This window comes from Kogia breviceps, chromosome 15 (genome assembly GCF_026419965.1).
Source record: "Kogia breviceps isolate mKogBre1 chromosome 15, mKogBre1 haplotype 1, whole genome shotgun sequence".
NCBI lineage: Eukaryota > Metazoa > Chordata > Mammalia > Artiodactyla > Physeteridae > Kogia > Kogia breviceps.
The window spans coordinates 83003213-83027743 of NC_081324.1; the positions used below are offsets into that span (position 1 = coordinate 83003213).

Genomic DNA, 24531 nt, shown 5'->3' on the forward strand with positions numbered 1-24531 from the left:
AACATTTGTTTACCGAGTTCAATGTGCCAGGCACTGTTCTAGGAGCTGAGGGTGTAAGAGTGAGCAAACTAGAGAAGTTTCTGCTTTCATAGAGGGTACAGTCTAGCAAAAGAAAGAAACAAAAAATAAACGTACATGTTCCCGCTCTTGGGTCAAAGTGGATGTTGATGGGTATTCATCATATTAAGAAATAAATATGTGAAATAAAAACAGGAATGGATATGTAACAAATTTGACATTTCTGTGGGAGTCAGTGAACTGAAGAACTGAGGTTTGAACTGAATTAGGAAGTGTTAGGAGGGCAAAGTTGGTGGTGAGTATGGGGGATGGAATTAAGAGAGTCCTAGTCTGAAGAAATGGCATGTAGAACGAAAAGGCAGAGTGGAGCAAGATGAGGCTGGAACATTAGGCAAGTACTCACCACATTAGGGACATTGTTTCCACCCCCAAACTGGCAAGTCATTTCAACATTTTAAACAAGTGGTGGGTCTATGACCCACAAATTTTCATTTTGGTAAGATGGTCCTGATGGCATGATAGGAAAAGGATTGGCGGTGGAGCAAACGTAAAATTCCAAATTTTTTGTAATAAGATCAACAAATGTTAGCTTGGATTAGGGTAGTGGCAATAGTGCTGAGGAGTTGATATTTAATAGAGGATATTTAAAAGATAACATTAAAGCAACAGAGATAACTGAAGGATTGTATATAGGGAATGAGAGAAAAGGGTGGTGAATTATTTGCCAGGATTCTGACTTAAGAAACTGGTTAAATAAATGATCATTTGAGATAGAGAAAAAAATCATTTGATGTTGACCAGGTTTGGGAGTAAAGGGTGAGTTCCATTGTGGCTATGTGGTAGCTTGAGGCAATTTTATCCTTATAAACATTTTATCCTTATATAACTCTAGTTAGGTAAGTAACTAGACTAGTGGAAGAAATTTTTGAAGCACTAGTATATTGAAGGTAAAATTTTCGGGCTCAGTGGAGGTGTATATTACACAGATATCTGGCTAAGCTCCAAAGAGGACTGAACTAAAGATCAGCATTTGGCTGGTTCAAATTTTTATGGAAAGTAAATACAAAGATGCTAGAGAATGAGACTGCATAGTGAACAACAGAGTGGGAAGTAAGTCTAGGACTGAGCCCTAGAGGGCTGGGATTTAGGATGAGACAACTATAGAAATTGATGCACATCCAGTGGGAGAACTAGGAGAGGGCCCCAGAGAAATTACATTTAAGTATATACTTAAATCATCTTTTGGCCATGAAATTAACTTGGAATGATATATAACACAATTTAATTTCTGATTCTCTCTCCTTCCACCAACCTACTATTTTTCTAATTTAATCACAATCAATGATCACCCAAATTGGAAACATCATCTTTGAATTTTCTTATCCTCCAAGCCAGTTGCTCTCACAAAGCTCATCAAAACCTTGCCTCAAATAGTGTGGTCTTCTTGTCTTACTACCATGTCTTTAAAGAATCTCCTGGACAGCAACTTATGTTCCCGTCGCATACAAGAGTAAAGCCCAAAACATTCATCATGGAGTACCAGGCTTTGACACGGAAAGCACAGGAACAGCCAGGAAAAAGGCGAAACAAAGTTTAAGCATATAAAAGCTTACCTACAAACTCATTTCAAATTGAGCCAAGCAGTTAACTGTCCCCCACCCCCAGGACTCCAATAATTGCTTCATAAAAATTATGCAAATTGCAATTACCTATATGCCTCCCTCTAAATCTGCATTGTCCAAGATGGTTTCCCCTGGCTGTATGTAGCCATTAATAACTTTAACTATGACTAGTCCCAATTGGGATGTTAAAATATAAAATACCCCCTAGATTTCAAAAACAAGCATGCAAGAAAGAATGTAAAATCTACTAAAATACTGATTACCTAACTCAATTATTTTAGACATACTAAATGAATATACTAAATGAATCAAAATTAGTTTCCTGTTTAAAATTGGCTACAAAAATTCTTTAAATTACTAAATGAGTACTGGATGGACCATATCATATTCATCATGTACGGCCAGCTCCTAAAATACCACAGAAAAACACAGGAAGCAGTTTAATGTGTGCTCTTCATATCCACGCTGCATTACAGGCCCACAAACATACACTCTTAATGAGAGAGATTTCAGAAGGTACAGCTCACCAGGAAAATGTGGATTTGGGATCTCACTGCAAACTGAAAAACCAGGGTGTTATTTCCCCAGAGACTTGACTTTGTCACTGAAGCATGAAGAGCCGTCTCTCCCCCAAGTAACCAAACATTTACCAAAACACATTAAGCAGTCTTCCCTTGTGCTACTACATTGTGGACATGTTTGTCAAAGGATTTTTCCAGGGAAAGCTAAAAATGATGAATTTGTTGTAATGAAAGCAAATGAGTACAAGTTCTGTAGTCCTCTCCTTCCACCAAAACTATGCCCTAAATTTACTCAACTTAGTGACAAAGCTGTTTTCTGTTTTAGTACTTCAGGCTAGACATTCAAAAGGGATAATGAGGAAAGGGCATACAAAGAACTTGTTATAAGGCACTTTATTAAAATAAAAGTGCTTACATCCCTTTAATGTATTAATCTATTTCCTGAATAACATATGGACTATTTAACAAATACTGTACACCAGTTCTGTCCCTTATAATAGTAGGAAAACAGTATTATTTTACTAAGTTTTTTCACTCCTCCCAACTTCCTTTTACATTTTTGCTCACCATGGTATTGCCTATAGCATAATTCTTTAAAAAAAAAAAAAAAGGAATTTCTAGCCAGTGTCTTCTACTAGAAATTGCAAAATGCTACAGAAACCATAAGTCAAATTCAAATAAGAATTCCAGGTAACTTAAATTAACACGAGTTTTGAGAAAACCATTTTTATTATCATCACCACCCAGCCTATTTGTGCTGGATTATGTACCAAATGGCCAGATCTTCTAAAGAACATCTACATAACATTTCTTTCATGTTTCAAGAGATGAAAATAACTGTACAAGGTTAAGTACAAAAGTACACAAGACAGTGGACACCAAAAATCCATGTATGAGATTTTATCCCATCTGCAGCTTTTATATATTTGAAAAGTAGAATTCATTAACTAAAAAATATTGTCCTTCTATAGTCCTGTCAAGTTTAATGGAAGCGGGTTTAACCTGATTACAACACTAACACCAGTATCACTGATCTGATATTTACAAAAAATCATATTTTTCAATAAATTAAAGTCAATGCAACACCCATGCAAGCTAGAATGCCAGCTGTTTGGTGAACAAGGACCTGACATCAGAACCAGAAGTCTATAAAAGTCCCAAGTATAAAGTGTGATTTTTCTTCAAACTGTGTCCATTCCTCGCATTGATGATGTAAAACCCAATCCCATTCCTCTTTGCGTGTGGGTTTGTGATCTTGCCATTTCATACTGAGCGTCTAGATTTCTGAATACTTCTTCCTGCTGTTTCAATGTCTTGTAACTTTCTTCATCAACGGAGCTACATCCAGCTTCATCTTCACTCTAAACACATACAAAATACACTATTAAAATGAATTCACCTAAGAATAAAAGGTGCTTCTCATTTAAAAAGTACTAGTATGGGCTTCCCTGGTGGCGCAGTGGTTGAGAATCCGCCTGCCGATGCAGGGGACACAGGTTCAAGCCCCGGTCCGGGAAGATCCCACATGCCGCGGAGCAGCTGGGCCCGTGAGCCATGGCCACTGAGCCTGCGCGTCCGGAGCCTGTGCTCCGCAATGGGAGAGGCCACAACAGTGAGAGGCCCGCGTACCACACACACACACACACACACACACAAAAACCTACTAGTAGATCACATTTTTGCAGTACATATTTGACCTCACTTAGCTTCCATTCATTCATTCAGCACCTATGGAATTCAAGGCAATGTTCATTCTAGGTACTGGGATAGAGCAGGACATAAAAATCATTCAGTGGGCCCAAGGAAGAATGTGTAGAACATGCCAGGGACTTCCCTGGTGGCACAGTGGTTAAGAATCCGCATGCCAATGCAGGCAACACAGGTTCAAGCCCTGGTCCGGGAAGATCCCACATGCCGCGGAGCAACTGAGCCCGTGCGCCACGACTACTAAAGCCTGCATGCCTGGAGCCCATGCTCCCCAACGAGAAGCCACCACAGTGAGAAGCCTGAACACCGCAACGAAGAGTAGCCCCCGCTCGTCGCAACTAGAGAAAGCCCGCGCGCAGCAATGAAGACCCAATGCAGCCAAAGATAAATAAAGTTTCTAGGGAAAAGTAAAGTAGAAAATGGGGGTGGAATCCCTTCAATGAAAAACCAACTCGCTTAGTAATAACCAATATCTGAACATTTGCTGACCTTACAAGGTTGTTGTGTAAAACCTAAAACCTTCCTTGGGACTTCCCTGGTAGTCCAGTGGCTAAGACTCTGTGCTCCCAATGCAGCGGACCTGGGTTCAGCCCCTGGTCAGGGAACTAATCCCACATGCTGCAACTAAGAGTTTGCATGCCGCAACTAAAAGATCCCGCTTGCTACAACTAAGACCTGGCACAGCCAAATTAATTAATTATTAAAAAAAAAAAAAAAAAACACACAAAAAAACCCTCAAACAAAAGACTTCCTTGAAAAAAATTAAGAAAGTCTGACCCCACACCAAATACAGTTAACCTTAAATGGGCATTTTTTCTTTTTACACATCTTTATTGGAGTATAACTGCTTTATGATGTTGTTAGTTTCTGCTGTATAACAAGTGAATCAGCCATATGCACATATATCCCCATATCCCCTCCCTCCCACCCTCCTTATCCCACTCCTCTAGGTCATCACAAAGCACCAAGCTGATCTCCCTGTGCTTTGCAGCAGCTTCTCACTAGCCATCCATTTTACATTTGGTGGTATATATATGTTAATGCCACTCTCACTACGTCCCAGCCTCCCCTTCCCCCACCCACCCCGTGTCCTTAAGTCCGTTCGCAACGTCTGCATCTTTATTCCTGCCCTACCACTAGGTTCATCAGTACCAATTTTCTAGATTTCATATGTATGCGTTAGCGTATGCTATTTGTTGTTCTTTTTCTGACTTCTTTACTCTGTATGACAGACTCTAGTTCCATCCACCTCACTACAAATAACTTTCATTCCTTTTTATGGCTAAGTAATACTCCATTTAAATGGGCATTTTTATTTATCTATTTATTTGGGCTGTGTTGGGTCAATGTTACTGCATGTGGGCTTTCTCTAGCTGCAGCGAGCAGGGGCTACTCTTCCTTGTGGTGTGCAGGCTTCTCTTGTTGCGGAGCACGGTGCGTGGCTTCAGTAGTTGTGGCGCACGGGCTTAGTTGCTCTGCGGCATGTGGGATCTTCCTGGACCAGGGATTGAACCCATGTCCCCTGCACTGGCAGGGAGATTCTTATCCATTGTGCTACCAGGGAAGCCCTAAACGGGCATTTTTAGAGGGAAATTAATTCCTTTTTACAATTTTTTTTTTTAATTTACGAAGAGAAGCTTATGATTTTGAACAAGGTTTGCTTAAGGTATAAACATGCAGTAACAATCAACAACTGTTTTATTTCTTATGTTTTGGCCGTGCCGCACACCATGTGTGATCTTTGTTCCCCGACCAGGGATTGAACCCACATCCCCTGCAATTGGAAGTGTGGAGTCTTAACCACTGGACCTTCAGAGAAGTCCCTCAACAAATGTTTTAATCAAATTTAACAATTTGTATTGTTGACTAGTGATGATGATTTATTGGTTATTTCTGTGAAGTTAATCTAGAGAACACAAATGAAAGAGCACTAGAAAGTACCCAGAGATGACATATCACTGAAATAATGTTTAAGCTGAGAACCAATGTTACCCTAAAAATATAAAATAACATGAGCTTTATTACAAAGTGTATAACTCACCTTAATACCCATTAATTTCCTAAATTTGACATTTTGGTCCTTGTTTCCAAAATTCAATTTCTCCCATATTTCAGCAGACTGGGATTTGTCCTGTTAAAAAAACAATGAATTTTTAGCATATGTAAAATTTAACTACCTTTTATTATGATACTGAATCTTTCCATAATATAGTCTTAATAGAAAAACAATAGCATTTATGACATTCCACCAATGGAATTTATAATTATCTTAATAATATGAAAAAAAATCTAAGCTAAGGAACCAACTCTTTCTCTTTAATAAATGTAGGGCAATATTTGTTTTCTTTGAAAGCCTGACTTAGGTCGTCCATTTTTTCCCCCAGAATTAATAACTGTAGCAAATTAAATTATTCCAGTCAGGCTCTCAGAAGAAAGATAAACCCAAAACTAATCTTTTCCAATCCAAATCTGTTCTTCTAAGTTGAGGAATCAATGACAAAAAAGGAGAATAAGAGAACTTACTCCTTCTTTCTTGCCTTGCCAAAGCATTTTCCTTTTTTTCTCTTGTTCAGCAAATTTCATTGGATTCACAGCTGCTGGGTTGTAATAGCTAGGTACAGCTATCCCGGTCTCTGCCAAAGCTTTAGCCTGCAAGGCTGCCATTTGAGCTGCCATAGCTATCTGAGGAGTTACTTGTGTTCCTGATGCCAATAGGGCAGCAACATTGAGAACAGAACCTCCGGTAGCTGCAGCTGCTGAAGAGGAAATAAGTATGGATTTTAACCAAAACAAACCTCCTAATTTACAGTAATACATTATTTATATATAAGAGCTACTAATCTGCAAAAAGGCAGAATATTTTCACCAAATAGAAAATGACTGAGTGTTAAGTTTATAAAGCAGTAACATTTTAGCAAACATTTATTTAATTATTCATCACTAGACATTTCTGTATATGATCCCTTATATATACTTAAACTTCACTTACTTCTGAGGATAAAGAGAATCCTGCAAATAGGATAAAGTTGTATGATTTCAATGGAAATAAACTATAGTGATTGTAGCTAAACTTTTAATAAATTGACTTTTGTTTCTATGGTTCTTTATAGCTCACAAAATGATCTCACAACATCTAATTTGAAACACAAGAAACGTTTAAAACTATTAAACAGGTATTATACACACTTAACATACTAGGCCCAAGTCCTATTAAAGTTAAGTGGCCAGGTCTGTTATACTTCTACCTTCCAGATTACATTTCATACAGGCTCTCTCTGATCACCTTTAAATCATCCACAGGCAGTGTGTCTGTGTTATGTCTAAAAACTTGATTTTTAATAGTAAGACATAATACATCCTCCAGTTCATCATCTTTAATAAACTGCATTTCCAAAATCATAACTAAAAGACATATGCAGTGATGGCTAAACTGCTACATGAACAAGAATAGTCACTATTCACTTTTCAAAACCAAATCAGAAATACAGTGCAACAGAAGTTTTATGAGGTACAAAAGTTACACTAAAAACATGTTCGCAATTCAATTAATAATTTACAGCATACTGATGGGTAGAAGGGATCATACGTGATTCTCTTCCTATTACTTTTCCTGAACTTTTCAAATGTTTTATAAAAAAATGCCATACTTCCATAATAAAGAAAACAAAAATTACCTGCAGCTATTTCCTGCTGTTTTTGTTTTTCAACCATTTCCTTTTCTCGCTGTTCCTGTAATTTCTTTGCCCTTTCCAACCTGTCAATTTAAATAAATAAAAATATCAATATAAAGCCAACACTTATCTCTTTATGTATACATATGTAGGCATAAAACACTTCATATAGAATTTTAAATAAATTTAATACCTTCCCCAAATTGATATCAGCATGTGGGAAAAAAAGCAATCATTCTTGAGATGGTATCAGTCACAATTAAGTAATATTTCACTACTGACTTTAAACATTTTTAATTTCACTGAATAGCCAACAACTCTAGTAGCTTTTATATATAGTTCCCACAGAGAATCATTAAAATGGTTAAGATAAAAATTATTCAATCTTCATCAGTGCTGGTTACAGGAGTAAGAATAAAATTCAATCTTGCAAATTGAGACATTGAGAAAACATATTGAAAGCTGAGTAAATCTTAGGGTACATGCAATAATTTATAGAATTACCTAAATGCTTTCTTAAGGGAGGCTGATACAGGATTAAGGCCAATCAAAACATGCAGATGATTTTTATATCTAAACAGACTTTATGAGTCTCTAAATCAGTGAAAATTTAAAAGCCAAAAGTAAAATTTAAAAAAGAGCAAGCAAACCCTGCCATTCTCTATAACCTAATAAAATGGGGGAAAAACACTAAATATTAGAAAACTACTTTTAGGAGGTTAAGAAATTATTAGCAAAGGAACTGGAAACGTGAAACACAAATTCATCCCCCCAAAACGAATTCTGATTCACACTAAATTCACCACTGAATACACATACTAAACAAAATGTGTTGTCAAGTAGTTATCTATCTGGTATACAGCAAATCGTAAGTAATTTTATCTTCACAATGAGTTCCTGAAAGAGAAAGCCCTCTTCTTCCGAAGATTCCTGGATCTACCAATCATAAGTTAAACGCCACCCTCTCCCTCCTTTAAAGTAATATAAAGGGGCAAGGATCGGGTAAAAAGTTTTTTGGGGGACGGGAATAGCAGGCACTATAGGTAAAATACAGTAGTAAAAAATTGACATTTGCTTTAACAATGGCTGTAATTTACATAAAAGGAGGATAACAATCTATAATTTTGTTCCCTTCTATTGAGCACACATGAAAGAAAAACAAGTAGTACAGCCTTGAATTTGTCCTAATCAGAAACAAGTTTCTGATTAGGATTAATGCTTAAACATAGGTTCATAAATAAAAGTATTTCCAAAGCAGTTTTAAAAATTGTCATCTGAAAATCACTAAGTAGGCTAAATTAAGGTTTTAGATGCTATAGATTCAACTTTAGTATAATCCAAAAATTAAAATACAATAAACTTAAGAGTAAACAAGAATAAACTTTAGGGCTTAAAAAAATTCATGATCAAAGTTAATGGACCATTCTTTATAAATTAGTTCAGATATTGTAGAAAATTATTTCCTAATTCTGTTGATTTTAGTTTCAGTAAGAAAGTAATTGATAGCTACTGGCTGTATAGTTTAAATGGCCACTGCAGGTTTGGAATCAACACCATTCACTAAGGTGAATGGAATGAAGAAGGGGTGAGCTCACACCTTTGCTGCTGCTGCTGTTCAGCTGGAGTTTCTGCCAGGCTGGTTCACAGGGCAGCAGCCCATCAGGTTACATTGTGATAACTGTATTTTTGTAATGAAAAAAAAAATACAAACTCAATTTCATAAAGAAAAAAAAAAATCAAAATCAAAAGATTTTAGTTTTCAGAATATGGGAAATCCTGCAAACAAGGGCTTGGATTTCACTTTACTTCTTGCCTCTTATGAGGCAGTTCTTTCAATGGTTTTGCAGATTTCGGTTAGACAGCCCTGCTGTGTGTGGTCCCACAATCACCCATCTTTTAAACATTAGAAAATTTAAAAATACAATGATCTTCCTATGCTATCATAGCAGGAAAAACTTTAAGATCAAATGAACTGGCTTATTATTTGCCACCTTCAAAACAGGAAAACCACTGACAGAATTCTACTTATTGTTTCAGAGACTTTTCTTAAGGAAGAACAAAGAAAGTAAAGACAAAGCAGTTTTAGATGCAAAATTAACAGAGTTCTTAGATCACATTTAAGATTTTTTAAAAAGTTCCAATGGCCAACTGAAAATATTTATGAGTCTAGAAGGAATTAATGAATTAATCATGAAGAAAAAAGAGAAACTGTTGAAGAAATACTCTTTCAGTTGTGCAAATAAGCAAATTAAAGATGAGAATTAACAAATCACTTAACACAGTTCTGTATCACAAAACTGCCACAGTCGTTATGGCTAGATTTAATTATTTGAATTATCCTCTGAAAGCATTCGTTTGGTCCACACAATTGAACATCTACCTCAAGATAAAAAGGAGAAAAAAATGTATGGAATAAAAAATATACGCACCTCCTAGCTAAAGCTTCTTGTGCATCCATTGCTGTGTTTCTGCCTCGGAAGGGAGGTGGGCTAGGAGTTCGGCTTAAACTTCTGCTAAATCTTCTTGGTTTTTCAATTCTCTTCTTTCTATCTCTTTAATAAATCATATTTTACATGTCTCAGTATGGCCAAGTAGTAATTATTTTATTGAATCAAAATGAATTATAGTTACATAGTTCAATAAAAATTAAACTGGTCTAGGAAATATATTTTGAACCCTTTCCTTTCCACCTCTGTTGTACACCTTCCATAGGCACCCCAAGTTCCTTGTGTATAAGACTAGTTTCTATAAATTCACTTAACCATCACTGTTTCAGATGGACATTTAGGTTGTTTCCAATCTTTTGCTATTACACCCAGTGTTGCAAAGGCTAGAACTGTACGTTCGTTACTCATTTTACACTCGTATAGGTCAATAGGTAGGATAAATTCCTACTAGTGGGATTGAGAAATTGGTCCTAGTATTCTAATGTACAATAAATTAACTTGTAAATGTTTTCAAAAATATGAAACACTATTAACAAAATTAGAAAAATTAGTCATTGATTAGAATAAAAGGTATCTGTGGTTAAAACTAGAAATGCCATAAATAATGACCCGAATTGCCCAAATGGTGATTTAAACAAACAAGCAAAAAACAATGGTAACTAACGGTGAAATCACCATTCACTTTAGACTGACTAAATCTCCTAACTGGTAAAGTTCAATTTAGGCAACTATTACATACTAGAACCACTGATCAAAAACTGAAAAAATGGGGCTTCCCTGGTGGCGCAGTGGTTGGGGGCCCGTCTGCGGATGCAGGGGACGCGGGTTCGTGCCCCGGTCCGGGAGGATCCCACATGCCGCAAAGCGGCTGGGCCCGTGAGCCATGGCCGCTGGGCCTGCGCGTCCGGAGCCTGTGCTCCGCAACAGGAGAGGCCACAGCAGTGAGAGGCCCGCGTACCACCAACAAAAAACAAAAAACAAAAACAAAAACAAACAAAAAAAAAACTGAAAAAAATGATCAAACAAGTGACAAACCAAGTTATTATAAGCCTAAGTACACTTTTACCCACATTTCATTCTTTTATAGACTATTTGACTTAATGAACAATAAATTAACAAAGAAGCTTTCACATTTACTTTATTACCAGTATCTGTGCATACAGATATAACACACTATTAATAACTAATAATAGTAGAGAATAAACATATTCTCTGGACATTTATAATTAAATATTCTTTATTGTATTTCCTGCCTAAACAAATTAAAATTTCCTTCCAATCAAGGCAAGTGTGAATTTATAAGCTCATCTTCTTGAGCATCTGAGAGAGTATAACCAGTACGGTGGATTAAGCACACGTACTGACTTTGCTTCCAGATGCATTTGGGACCAGGTCCTAGCTTTACCATTTAAGAACTGTATGATACTGGGCTTCTTGAGCAAGTTACTTCACCCTTCCAAGCCTGCCTTAACAGACCCTGTGAGGGGCCTACTTGATTGCATTCAAGATGATGAATACCTACCGACTTCTACTCCTTGTCCGACTCCTGCTTCTACTCCTATGTCTGTGTCTCGATCTTGAGCGGGAACGAGACCGGATCCGCCGTTTTCTCTCTCTGCTTCTGGATCGTGATTTCTTTCTCTCTCTGCTTCTGGATCGTGATTTCTTTCTCTCTCTGCTCCTACTACGATGACGCCTGAAATTCAAGTACATAAATTTGTAGTTACTTAACAGGGAACACAATAAACTGATAATGTCAAAAAAGCAATGTTTCCTACCCCAATTGAAGATTCTGTTTAATAGCCTGAAGTCTATTGCCGTACCAACCTATTTCTAAGAGTAACAATCAAGTTATTCTACTACTGAAAATTTTTGACCGAATCACCACACACATATTCCCCACAGAAATCCGTAAAATATGTTGCGGACACCGGTTTCTTAAAACACAACAAAAAAGCCACAAAAATTTGAACCATGACCCAGTTTCTCAAAAATCTTTTAACCCATACCTAAATAAAACCTAGATTAGAGTTCAGCAGCAAACGAATCCTGCACCAGCAATGTAAAGAAACATTGGCAAACTCTATAAACATAGTTCAGCAAAAATTTTTTCACTGTGACAGACAACTCAGAAAGTTAAAAATACCAATTTTCTAACTAAGAGTTTTTTGGGTGTTGCTCCATTAATGCAAACCTTTATGTAATTTAGGAGTTCTTTAGAAGGCATTAACTTAGGAAAAACTACTTACCTTTCCCGAGACCTAGACCTTGAATGACTTCTGCCTCTTGATGACTTTCTTTCTTTGCGTTTGTGTCTGTCCTCACCATTTTCAGATGAATTCAGCCGCTCTCTCCCTTTATCAGAAGAATGCTCTTTGTCATTATGTTCCTCAGACTTGTGTTTCTTAGAGGATTTATCTTTGGATTCATGTCTTCTTGCCTGTTTTAAGAAGAAGTTGGTTCTTTCAGGAAAATAGTGCAACAAAGAGAGTTAGTATGGGTATCAGTAGCAAAAATGTTGTGATGCAACATTAGTAACCTTAGGAGTGTGTGGCAAATTTAAAAAAAGATCTAGTTTCACATCACCCAAATGTTGCAGATGTATATTATTAATTTTACTTTTTCTTTATAAACCCCCCCAAATGCAGTTTCCACCCCCAAATACTTTCAATACCACAATCAAAACAATAACTTTCAATGTTAATAATATCGAAAAACCACTATTTCAGAAAAAAGAGGAATCCCTGATGTTTCTTTTATCTAAGAGGGAAGTACACATGTATCAAAAGGTTTTCAATTTTCCAACAAACCTTTTAGATAAACAGACATGTATATACAACAACTTCTAAATCCAGAGTACATAATATTAAGTTTTAAAAGTTAACAATAATGAAGATAAGGACACAAAGAAATGCACCAGAAAAATGCATTTCCAATTAGGTAACTAAGTAAAATTAACCTAAGTATTAATATCTTCTGCAACTTCAAATTACTTTACGCAAAGTTAAGTGTCCTTTTTATAGCTATACTGCCACATCCTTTCTTAAAGATGGCTCTTGATTTTTCTCCCAATCCTAAACTGTGAAGCAATCACTTTTCATCTTGCAATATCCCAACAGGCTTGGAGTTCTATTACACTTCATGTACCTAGGGTAGAAAATGGCAACCGTATCTGTTTTAATTTTTATGAAATCAAACTAGGTTTAACACAATTAATCCCTCTACCATTATATAATACATACTTCCCCCAGATTCTGAAAGATTATAAAAACCAAGGCTTTTGCTTCCACAACATATACATTCAGAGACTGAGCTAAATTAATTGTATGATCAAGTCTCCATCCTACACTCACATACTGAATTATGAAGTGCTAAACGTTCGATTTCCCCACATTAAGATTTGTCAAATCCACCTTGTAGCTAAAGCTTAAAATCCTGGACATTTCAGAATCACAATTTTAAAGCTGGAAGGAAACTCAGATCTTCTAATTCCCCTTACTTTATATATGACTAAATTAAGATCTAAAGTCACAATGCTACGTATTTGGAGAGTTAAACTCAGACCCCATATTCTTCTGACACCCAAGCCACCGTTTTCCACCACAACACGACACTTATCTCATACTTCCCAGAATAGACCTTAGCATATTTCCTTCCACTCAAGATTAACTTTTCTTAAAAACAAAAACCTTAGTCAAACATTTTAGAACATGCATGGTGATACATCAGAAAAGGATCACAGTCTGTAATTTATTATTTTGCAGAAAAATAAGAGACCTGGAGACACAGCTAAATTTTAGTTTCAATGCCAGTTCTCCATATGAGCTTATAAAAAAGACTATTTCCTTGATTTTGCCATATGGTGGCAAACTGGAAAATCTTTAAGTGGTTAAGCTTGCAAAAGTTTTAGTTTATTTCAAACCAGTTTTCCAAACATAACATTACTATTATTTTTTTTAAAAAAACCATTAAAACCCTTAACTGATTTAAGATATACTTAAGGGAAATAGGAGTTTGAATGACTAATAGTTACCTTATCATGAAGTAGGCTTATTATTTTGCTATCTGAGTCTGCAGCGTCTTCAGTTCAGTCTCTTCGCGCATTAGCACGCTGAGTATGATTTATTATAGAAATGTTATCATGTGAGCTAAACAAAATAGTCATTTTCACAAAAACTCTCCTAAATTAAAATTTAACAGAGCTTCCATTAGGGGAAGAGGTGAAGTCCCTGCCCACAGCTGTTTAAGGAGTCCCTTGCCCAGCCCCCATGAGACTCTTCTCCTCCCTTTCTGGCTTCTACTTCTGCTCTTCCTTTGTTGGCTCATTCCTTGTCTTCTCAGGTGGGCAAGTTAACTCCTCTGCAATACAGCTGCTGTCTTTCTTTATCCTCAAGTTTTGTGTCACCGCCATCTTTCCAGCAGTCCCTCACTGACACTTTTATTTCAAAATTCAATACTATTCTTAGGGAATCAAACTAGTTTACTAATGAAAAGGACTCTCATTATCTTCCATAAAGAAAAAGTTGCCCATAGATATCTAGAGTATTCTACTTAAAGATGATTGCTATTTAAAAATCCTGAGCAGTCGTCAGGCATAAAGAGACTCGGGACCTCAGATTAATGGAAGCTCTGTGTGACAGGCCTAAAAAACCAGTTATATTCTTCATATGAAATTTTTATTGTGAATATTTTCACAACATAACATTAATAGTTTTTGAATGAACTTTTCATATAAACAACTATCTTCTTGAAAAATGATGAATCCAAAATCATGCTTATTTTATAACTGAATTAAACCTTTTAAATTTCAAGTTTTGGTACTTACCTTGACAATATCATATATTCACAAACATTTCTACCAGATACTTTACAAGTATTCTAAAGTGCCTATTCACTACAAAGTATTAATTACCTCTTTGCTTCTGCTCCGGCTCCTGTGTTTTCTTCCTTCATTATCTGTGAACACACAAAAATTCACCATAAATAATGGTACAGAAACATCTCAAACACAAATTCCAAAACTCATACAAAGAATATTTCTGGCCACTTGCCTAACTAATCTATTTACTAGTCATTCTCTAAAGCCTATTTTTTTATGGCAGGGGTGGGATTATTCTACTATAGTAATACTTCATATATCTGAAATAAATCAAGCAATCTGAGCAAACCAGAATATAATCAAGTAAGTAAGCAAAAAAAGTTCAAGTCCATGTTCCATGACACATGACAAACAGACTATCTTTTAGGTGGTCACAGATTCTTTATATTTTACAAAACATTCTGTCCAGTTCATCTTGCTTCCTATTACATAGCAAACTTATAAAGAGTCTTATTAGAGGAAAACAATTAAGAACAAAAGGAACAAAGAATGCAAGAGAAAACAAACAGGTTGAATTATACTTGGTGTCTTATAAGTAGTCAAAAAGACGTTACAGTTTAGAAAAATTCCCATTAAAAAGTAGTTATGATACTGTACAGTTTCAAACATATACATAAAAATTACACTTGAACCATTTTGTAGATGGACTATCTGTGGGTGCAAAGGATACATAACCAGAGCCCAGGTCTTGAAACTTTTAAACTCATTTCTATTCAATCTCTCTACATCATGCTATCTATGCCACATCAGTCTAGTTAAAAGAATGCTCCAAATAAGGAGCATTTCAAAACACTAAAAACTCTTCCTTTCAGAAATATTTTAACATTAAGTTAAAAAGAAAACCAAGGTTAAAAGTTTTCTTGTAACTTACATCAAAGATGTTAAATAAGTTCAGAATATACCACTGCCCAGACTACATCTTTCAAAATATTGTTTTGCCTATGTTGAAAGGATAAAATTTGAACATCTGAGGGATAATAGTTATTGTGACAGAAATTTAAGCATACATTTTGTCTTTGACAAGTTATAAAATTCCTGTATTAGGATATTTGTATTCCTCATAATTGAAAAATTCTCCAGAAAATTCCCAATGCACTTTTCACTATCCATTTCTCAATGGGAAGAACACATTAATTATATCTTATACATACCTGACTTTCGTTTTCTTTCTCTTGACCTTGATCGTGATCTTGAATAATGATGTTTTGAGGCTTTGGGAGAAACAGATATATCGGACTGCTCTTTTTTCTTATCTCTATCTGGGGATGTCTTTTCTGGGGCTAGTCCATCTCGTTCTGTATCACTAGCCTAAAAGTTTAGAAAAAATGGTTATAAATTCTTAACTGCATTTAAAATGTTTCCAATTACTTAAAAGAGTGAGAATGGAGGAAAGATAGTTATCCTTGAGTTTTACAAAATTAAAAAATAAAGAAAATCAAGATATCAGAAGAACTGATTTCCTAGTAGCTAAATATGCTTTATACTTGCTAAGTAGGCCTAAATAAATTGAAATAACAATAAATAAATTGACTAACCCTATACCAGAGACACATGTAACTGAATGGATATATCTTTATTTTTTTTAATCATTATTTTTATAACTTTCAAAACATTGGGGGAAGGGGAAAATAGGGCTCCAAGTATTTCCAATAAGTATTCAAGCAGAGAAAACAGAGTCCATTTTAGATCTGTGAATTCATTTAGTTGCCTTTATCAATACTTGTATTTTAAATTAGCATAAAGAGGCATTTAAAAATGAGCTGTTAAAGGTTAAAAAGACCAAAGACTGTAAAATCTTAAAAAGCAAAGAGAATGCTTCTAGAATATTATTTAAAAAAAAACAAAACAGAAAATTAACTTACCTATCTGAGAACCCAATCTTAATTTCATTAACCCTCTTTAATGAAAGCCCCTTGGCACAGTGCTGCTGCAAAATATGTCTGCCTCTCCTCACATATGCTCTGGGCTACGGAAACATTAAGTTGTTTCTGCTTTAAAGCATTTTATAAGTTATCACAATATAAATTTTTAAAAAATTAAAATAGTCAAGAGTACACACTCTTTCCCGAAGACCTGATTTACCTAGGAGAGTAGGTTCCTTCATGAAATTGATTTAAATGAGTCATAGAGGGACTTACCTGGTGGCGCAGTTGGTTAAGAATCTGCCTGCCAATGCAAGGGACAAGGGTTCGAGCCCTGGTCCAGGAAGATCAAACGTGCAACGGAACCACTAAGCCCGTGCACCACAACTACTAAGCCTGTGCTCTACAGCCCCAGTGAGTCACAACTACTGAGCCCGCGTGCCTAAAGCCGGTGCTCCGGAACAAGAGAACCCACCGCAATGAGAAGCCTGCGCACTGCAACGAAGAGCAGCCCCCGCTCGCCGCAACTAGAGAAAGCCCTTGCGCAGCACCAAAGACCCGAAGCATCAATCAATCAATCAATCAATCAGTTTATATTAAAAAAAAAAAAAAGAGTCATAGAAAAAAAGCTTCAAGGAGAAATTAGATGTTCTCCTGAGTAAGATTCTGATAAGAGGCAGCGAAAAGAATTTCCATAATATGTGGAAGGTGGACGTTGGTGACCCATCTAGCCAGAGAGGAAATACGAAAATAGTCAATACGCCTGGGGAGTTGATTATTTACCACATGAGTTAGCAAAGTATCGCCCTTGAGCTAAGAATGACTTTTACATTTTTAAAAGGGTCGTTAAAACAAGCAAGCAAGGAAAGTGACAGAGACTGTATGTTGCACATGGTCCACAATGCCTAAAATATCTAAATTGCTCTTTACAGAAAAAAGATCTGAATTTGGTAAATAGTGAATATACTATACATTTTCAGCAGGAGAAATTATCACATGATAATGAACTTCTTCCTTTAAGAAGATTAGTCCAGAAAACAAACACCAAGTAAACTAAATAGGGAGTACTTTAACAAATGAAGTGTGCGAGGTCACATTATTTTAACAACTATTTACTGAGGGTCAAAAATGCATCTAACTCGATGTTAGACTTCAGGAATAAAATAATAAATTAAAAGGGAAGGATTTACAGGTTAGTTAGGATCAAAGACATACTATGTGTTACGCCTCTAACAATGTTACCAAAAAACCCAGTAACAAATAGGACGAAACACCTAATTACTGGGAAGGCCCATTCCAGCACACATGCTTTTCTATGTATGGGTGATTTCTGGAATCATAAAATTTTTGTGCAGAAGAGGCTCTCATCTCTTAGAATCAAGCTCAACTTTCTCATTTCACAGACGAGGTCCAGCAACATTAGCTGACTCACGTAAGATGGTACTCTCTTTGATGTCTAATATTAATACATGACACTACTCTATCACACAACTAAAGGTGATTCTGATTTTCACAACTAACATTGGTCATTTTCTTTTACTCTTGTTCTCATCACTATTCTTTTTTCTTTTGGGGCCTCGCCTTGCGGCACGTGGATCCTAGTTCCCCAACCATGGACCATGGATGTAGCCCGTGCCCCCTGCAATGGAAGCATGGAGTCTTAACCACTGGACCACCAGGGAAGTCCTCATCACTATTCTTTTTTTTTTAATTTTTGAATTTTATTTATTTTTTTATACAGGTTATTATTAGTTATACATTTTACACATCTTAGTGTATATATGTGAATTCCCTCATCACTATTCTTAAGGATTATTTCTGACAGATCTATGATGTGCTGTGTTGGTAAAGTTACACTTAGTAAAACGCCCTTAAGGGAAGGCACTCTGTAAAACGGGCTAATAACTTACACCAAACAGCCATTTTCATCTGTAAAACACTACAGAACAAAAAAAACCCCATCGTATCACTAATCAGATATGAATGAATAATAGGGGGCCACTTAGCTCACCCGAAGCTTTTATTTCCTTGAGAATATATTATAGAAGCATAACAAAAATATCCAAATAAAATCGAGTATTAAAACTTATCTGAAAATATCTAAGATTTCAATTTAGTACGGACCTATGTGTAAATCTTAAATGCTAACTGCAAAAATGCCCTTCACTCTACTATTTGCTCTATTAGAAAAACACCACGGTTTCTTAAAATTCACATCTTCTTTAAAACCCCAATGGCACTCAAGACATAGTGTAAGAATCTTTTTCCAGTGCAAAGACGGCACACTGGACTTAATACTAGGCCACATCTCGAGGGGATCGTGTCTTTTATTGAAGGAGCTGCAGAAACGAATGTCTGAATTTTTTTTTAAAACATTTGAGCCCAAGTAAAATAATACTGTTCTTTCGATTAAGAGGCCCACACTAGTTACACAAAAAAATATTTAAATCGATTATGTGCCCAACTGTTTGAACAGGGGTTCTAAATCGGTTATCAAAAACTCGGTTCTAAATCAAATCCATTAGATATGGGGCGCGGGGGGGGAGGGGCAGACGATTTCTACTTCCAGATACCCAAATGAACAGGATGAGTAATCTACGAGTTTTTCGTTATGCTTAATAGTCCTATTTACCTTCGAAAACGAGAAAACACAACTTTTTAGTCAATGGAAAAGAATGCAAAATGTTTGCATTTTTCTTGTAAACGGGTAAGTAAAATGAAGTAATCACACAACAATACGATTCATCAGGATTGGGCACCTTATATCCAAAGCAGGCTTAATTTCTAAGAAAACGTAATTTAAGAACTGTAGCTTTCATTTAAAATTAAACGGGCCTATGAAGGACTCTTAAATTTAAAGTAATAATGCCAATGTTAGGGCTCTGATTATGTTTCTCGAAGACTTCAAGATGATTACATCAGGAACCGCTTCGGAAACGGAGCATCAGTCAGAATTCGTAGCTCCAGAGACTTCTCATTAAGTCGAATTTTTACTCCCTTCGAGAAACACGTTCCCTAGATGCTTACTAAGGAATAAACTAAGGTTTACACGGACGTTCACCCTAACCGAAATTATGCAGCTAGAATCATCTCACTGAGCGTAGGCAAAATAATCACTACAAGACCGCTTGCTCTCTTCTCACGTTCTACCTCTTACAAGCACCTCCTTTGTGACCCCATACTTTTCAGAGACGACCCCTGATCTCTTTTCTCTCTTCCCCAGCCCTTTCCCACCGCGAACATAAATGCCCAATCCTTAACAAAACTCAATATTAATCACCAACCAGAGTGAGTAAGCAAAACTTGAGTCAGTTCTGTGGGGCAAAAGGAACATAAAACTGGGAAAGACACGAGGAAAGTTCTGGAAGAAAAGACACTCCCTGCGGCTCCCCACCCCCATCGACACCGCCTTCTTTCCCCCTCCCTATAGCAGCCAGCCATAATGGCGGGCGCAGAAGAAGGCCGCGGCGCCATCTTGTCCACACTAGCCCCGAAACCAGCTCTGGGAGCCGTTCATCCCTTCTTTGGAGAGCAGCAGAAAAATATGCCTAACTTTAAATTCAGATTCGGCACCTACCGCCATAGTCCAGAGTCCTGGCCGCTACGGCGGCACCTCCACTTAACGCTCTCCACAGTACCGGCCGCCTAACCGCTTCGCCACAGACTGAAATCCCTCGCGCGAGAGACCCGGATGGCACAAAGGGGCTAAGACCCGGCGCGTCGCACAGCTTGCTGGGAGGAAAAGGGGTGGTGATAAGAGTTTCTGTAGCAACGCGGTTCGACGGTGATTGGTTGTTCTTTTGAAGGGGGGGTTGTGAGGCCGGGGAGGGGGCGGGGCCTAGAACGCGCAGCCTAGATATCGGAACGGGTGGAATTTAGGGTGGGGCGACTTCCTATTTCGATTCTAAAGCAATCTTGGCCTCCGCTGGCCGCCGTAAAAGGGGTTGGGCTTGGTGTTCTCCCGCCAATTTAAATTTGTGGCCTGGACCCTTAAGAGGCTAGGAATGTCTGTTGGAGCTCGGAAGAGGGGGTACGATAAGCTTGAGTGCTCCTCTTTAGTTTCTTCAATTACAGGTGAGGAGGGTGAGCCGCGCTGCTGTAGGGAGCTGGGGGTGGATTCAAGTTGAAGTAGCAGAGGCCTCAGCTCAGTTCGGTGTGTTTTCCCCTCAAAACGCTGGCGGGAGAGAGGTTGGAGTCGGTTCTTGCTGGCTCCGGTGTCCAGCTGAGAGCATTTACGCGTGGAGGCCTAACTGAAACTTTCATTTCGCTTAATTCGTTAATCTCTTCACCCGGCACCCAGAGGAATCTCAAATCGTTAATCACATCATGTCACTGGTCTGCTTAGTATCTTTCCCTCCTTAGCACTGAGGATGAAATCCAATCTTGTAATCAAGGATTCATTGGCTCCACCTGTTCGTTTAGCTCCTGCACTTTTCCATTCTTGCTGTGGCCGGGCAGCCGCCCCAAACCCATTCCACCCTCTGAGCCTTTGGTACTCGGCCTGCATCTTTGTCCCCGCGAACTTCACATCGTCGGCTTCTTGATATTCGGGTCTCAGCTCAGATGTCAGCTCTTTCCCTTCCCAAACAGGTCTCTCTTATGCGCCCCTCCCCCCATTCATTTGAGCACTATTTGTAATTGTGCGTTTACTTATTTTTTCCTAGGGAGGCAGTATAACAGTTAATAACTGGCATGAATTTGAGTCTTGTCTAACTACATCATTAACTCGCTTTAGGTGACCTTGGCCGTTTACTTAGTCCCTGACTCATGTTTCTCAGCTGTAAAATGGGTTGTTGTGCAGATTAAATGAGTGATGCATTCAAACTGTCTTGCCTACTCAATATCCTCTTTATTTTATTTTTGTCTGTCCTTCGTACGAGAATATAAATTTCATAATGACAAAGAACTTTTCTGTCTTCTTCACAGCTGTAGGCCCAGCTGCTAGAACAGTGCCTGACACATAGTAGGCATTCAGTAAACGTTTGTCAAATGAGTGAGTGTGACAGACCTGGGAGGTTGATGATATTTCTCTATTTTTACAGATATGGGACTCTGAGACCCATAAAAGTATTCACTCCAACCTGTCTTAATCTCCTCCCAACTCCCACCCAAACACAGCCACTAAAATCGTGTATTCTAACATACTTTGTTTTTGTGCCCTTGCTTACACTTCTAGTAAGAACTCTTTTCCTATATTTAAAAAGCTCCTGTGTCCTTAAATTTCTAACCCAAATGTTACCTGCTTCCACGAATAACAGTAATGAATTAGATAACACTTAAATTCAGTGCTTGCCATGAAGGAAGCATTTTTTTTGTGAATGTTTGAAACTCATAGTGACCTTTCCAGCTGCATACAACTGTATTCCTATTTTATAGATGAGAACTGAGGAACAAAAAGGTTAAGTTACTTGCTTGAGGACAGCAGCTTAGTAAATGTGAAAGAACACCAAGTCAAAAATCATTTCTTCCCTGTACTGCACCTTCCAAAGATTTAAAAACATATTTCTGCGAGCACTTACCAAAACAACTGTAATTACTTGGTTATTGTTCCCCACTAGTCTTGATCCAAGGATTGTTTTTCATTTTAGTATTTTATGCCCACCCATAGCCAATGAAATGAGTTATATAAGTTCTTGCTGATGAGATAGTTAAGTGACTCGAAAGGTTACAAATACACTCTTTGGTCCAGTCAGAAACCTAATGCAGTTTTTTCTTCCTCTCCTTAACATTTTCATTTATTGTATAACAATACTGGAAACATGAATGGACTTTTTTTTTTTAAAGTTCATCTGGAACCTTACCATTCTAAGATATCCCAGACAGTCTGACTTCAGAGCCTTCACTATTTATTGCTATATTGGTTAAAGTTTTTTTCCAAATGAAAACTTGTTATAATTTCAGCTAGGCACACAAAATACTAGAAGCTCTAGGACAGATTGGTAAGATTGGAATTGTTTCCTTGTGTCCCTAAACCAATATGTTCTTCTCTAGTGATAACCATAACTCTAGTTCCATGTATCTTATTGATCCAAAGTGTCTAGTGACCACAGAAATAACACAAAGACAGAGAAGTCTTATTGATGTCTGTGTGTATATATGTATATTTGGGGGGGCGGGATAAAGCATTTTCATTTCCCAAGGAACTGGAGTCTATGCAATAATAAAATTTGGCCTAATTTTACATGTTGTCACAGGGAAGAGAGTGGTTCCTGTCTCAGGAGAACAATCTCAGAAACATGTGGAATGATATTGAACTGCTAACAAATGATGATACAGGAAGTGGGTACCTAAGTGTTAGTTCAAGAAAAGAACACGGAACTGCTTTATATCAAGTAGATTTACTAGCAAAGATCTCCTCCGAAAAGGTAATGGTTATGACACTGACTGTTTTCATTCATTTACTGAGTGTTTAGTAAGACTAGTAGCCACGTGGTAAATGTTTTATAAATGAGTATAGTCCTTTCTCAGGGAATCAAAGTTCAGTATCAGATCACTGGAAATTTCCATCTGAATTCCCCCTGCATCATCTAATGGTCAGTATTCCAAACCTGAATTTTTCATAGCTCCTCTTGACATTTTAGACATACAGATGTATATAAAATGATACAAAGAATATCCACCACCAGCTTAGGAAGTAAAACATTACCAGTAGAATTGAAGCAAGCCCCTGGAGCCACTCCCAATCGCAGGCTCTTCTCGTACTCCACCCCTGAGTTAAGCACTCTACTGAGGTTGAGATTATCCTTTCCATGAATTTCTTTCTATATTTTAACTTGCTTTTTTATTATTTTTGCGGTACGTGGGCCTCTCACTGTTGTGGCCTCTCCCGTTGCGGAGCACAGGCTCCGGACGCGCAGGCTCAGTGGCCATGGCTCACGGGCCCAGCCGCTCCGTGGCATGTGGGATCTTCCCAGACCGGGGCACGAACCCGTGTCCCTTGCATCGGCAGGCGGACTCTCAACCACTGCGCCACCAGGGAAGCCCAGTAATTTGCTTTTGATAAAATTTTGATGATTGTGGTAAACCAAAGTTTCTTTTAGAGAAAGTGCAAATGATCTTCTGTCACAGTATTATAGCCCAGGGTTCCTCTACTTCCCATAGTAAGTTAATGTAATGTTTAATTCTCTAATTAAGGAAAAAAGTGTAAAAGAAAGGAGAAGAGACCAGACAAGATTTGTATTTTCTAGGGCTAGAAAGGCAGGGCCTCCTCTGGGGAACCTTATTTACAAATGGCCTCAAGGGTAGGCTTTTGACTTTTCTTCAAATGAACATTCAGAGACACTGGCCAATAGGGATTTTTAAAAAAATCATTCTTTATTCAGCTTGTATCCTGTTGTCAGCCTTTACTGCTTTGTGGCATTTAAAAGTCACAGAATTTATAAATTTTATGAGTAATACAGATAAATTGTGTTCTTTGGCATTAAATTGTTTATTTGTTAAGGCAAAAGTGTAAAGAATACCGTAAGTTCTGTAATGAGAAAGTGGTATTTCTTTTTTTTTTTTAATATTACCAGCAGCCTTAAAAGATGGAAGTGGCCCAGGCCACTTGATCTCTGAGGGCTCCTGTTGAAAAATAATAGTGTGTAGAGCTTTGAATTCAGTTAACAACTAAAATTCCATTTGTTATTAGTTTGGGGCATTACTTGTAGCAAATGCTATGTTCACAACCCATGCTAGGCCCTTGGTAAGGTAACATCTCTTCTTTTTAGGATCTTTCCTTAAAGTTAGGCAGACAGGACATAAGCGATAAAAGATATCTATCTAGATGTGCAAGTCAGTATATGAGAAATACCAAATGAATGGT

At 37.4% G+C, this 24531-nt stretch overlaps 2 protein-coding genes across 7 annotated transcripts in view; one reads left to right on the plus strand and one right to left on the minus strand.

Annotated features, from left to right (window-relative positions):
• Nucleotides 1-2871: 2871 nt before the first annotated feature.
• RSRC2 (arginine and serine rich coiled-coil 2) lies at nucleotides 2872-20485 on the minus strand. Of its 6 annotated transcripts, none has more exons than XM_059040686.2 (11): nucleotides 20305-20453; nucleotides 16017-16173; nucleotides 14899-14942; nucleotides 14020-14097; nucleotides 12236-12448; nucleotides 11509-11682; nucleotides 9969-10091; nucleotides 7543-7622; nucleotides 6392-6624; nucleotides 5910-5999; nucleotides 2872-3522 (listed from the first exon to the last, which is right to left on the minus strand). In XM_059040686.2, the coding sequence occupies exons 4-11, from the start codon at nucleotides 14025-14027 to the stop codon at nucleotides 3343-3345; spliced, it is 1101 nt and encodes a 366-aa protein (XP_058896669.1). In that variant the 5' UTR covers nucleotides 14028-14097; nucleotides 14899-14942; nucleotides 16017-16173; nucleotides 20305-20453; the 3' UTR covers nucleotides 2872-3342. The 6 variants fall into 6 exon arrangements, with proteins under 6 accessions (XP_058896669.1, XP_058896670.1, XP_058896667.1 ...); XM_059040687.2 differs by having other exon boundaries at nucleotides 6392-6621; nucleotides 20305-20452; XM_059040684.2 differs by lacking the exon at nucleotides 14020-14097 and having other exon boundaries at nucleotides 12236-12426; nucleotides 20305-20485.
• Nucleotides 20485-24531, plus strand: part of KNTC1 (kinetochore associated 1) — a 70814-nt gene continuing 66767 nt past the window's right edge. The window contains exons 1-2 of the mRNA XM_067015778.1: nucleotides 20485-20511; nucleotides 22922-23092. Of these exons, the coding sequence (XP_066871879.1) occupies nucleotides 22964-23092 (129 nt within the window). The 5' untranslated portion in view covers nucleotides 20485-20511; nucleotides 22922-22963. The remainder of the gene's footprint in view (nucleotides 20512-22921; nucleotides 23093-24531) is intronic.

What these genes read in the sequence shown, in the direction of transcription:
- RSRC2 (XM_059040684.2), bottom strand. An exon ending in AGAAAGAAAACGAAAGTCAG is followed by an intron (nt 14,943 to 16,016) that starts GTATGTATAAGA and finishes GTGTGTTCACAG; the next exon opens with ATAATGAAGGAAGAAAACAC. An exon ending in GGCAAGGCAAGAAAGAAGGA is followed by an intron (nt 6,000 to 6,391) that starts GTAAGTTCTCTT and finishes TTTTTTTAACAG; the next exon opens with GACAAATCCCAGTCTGCTGA.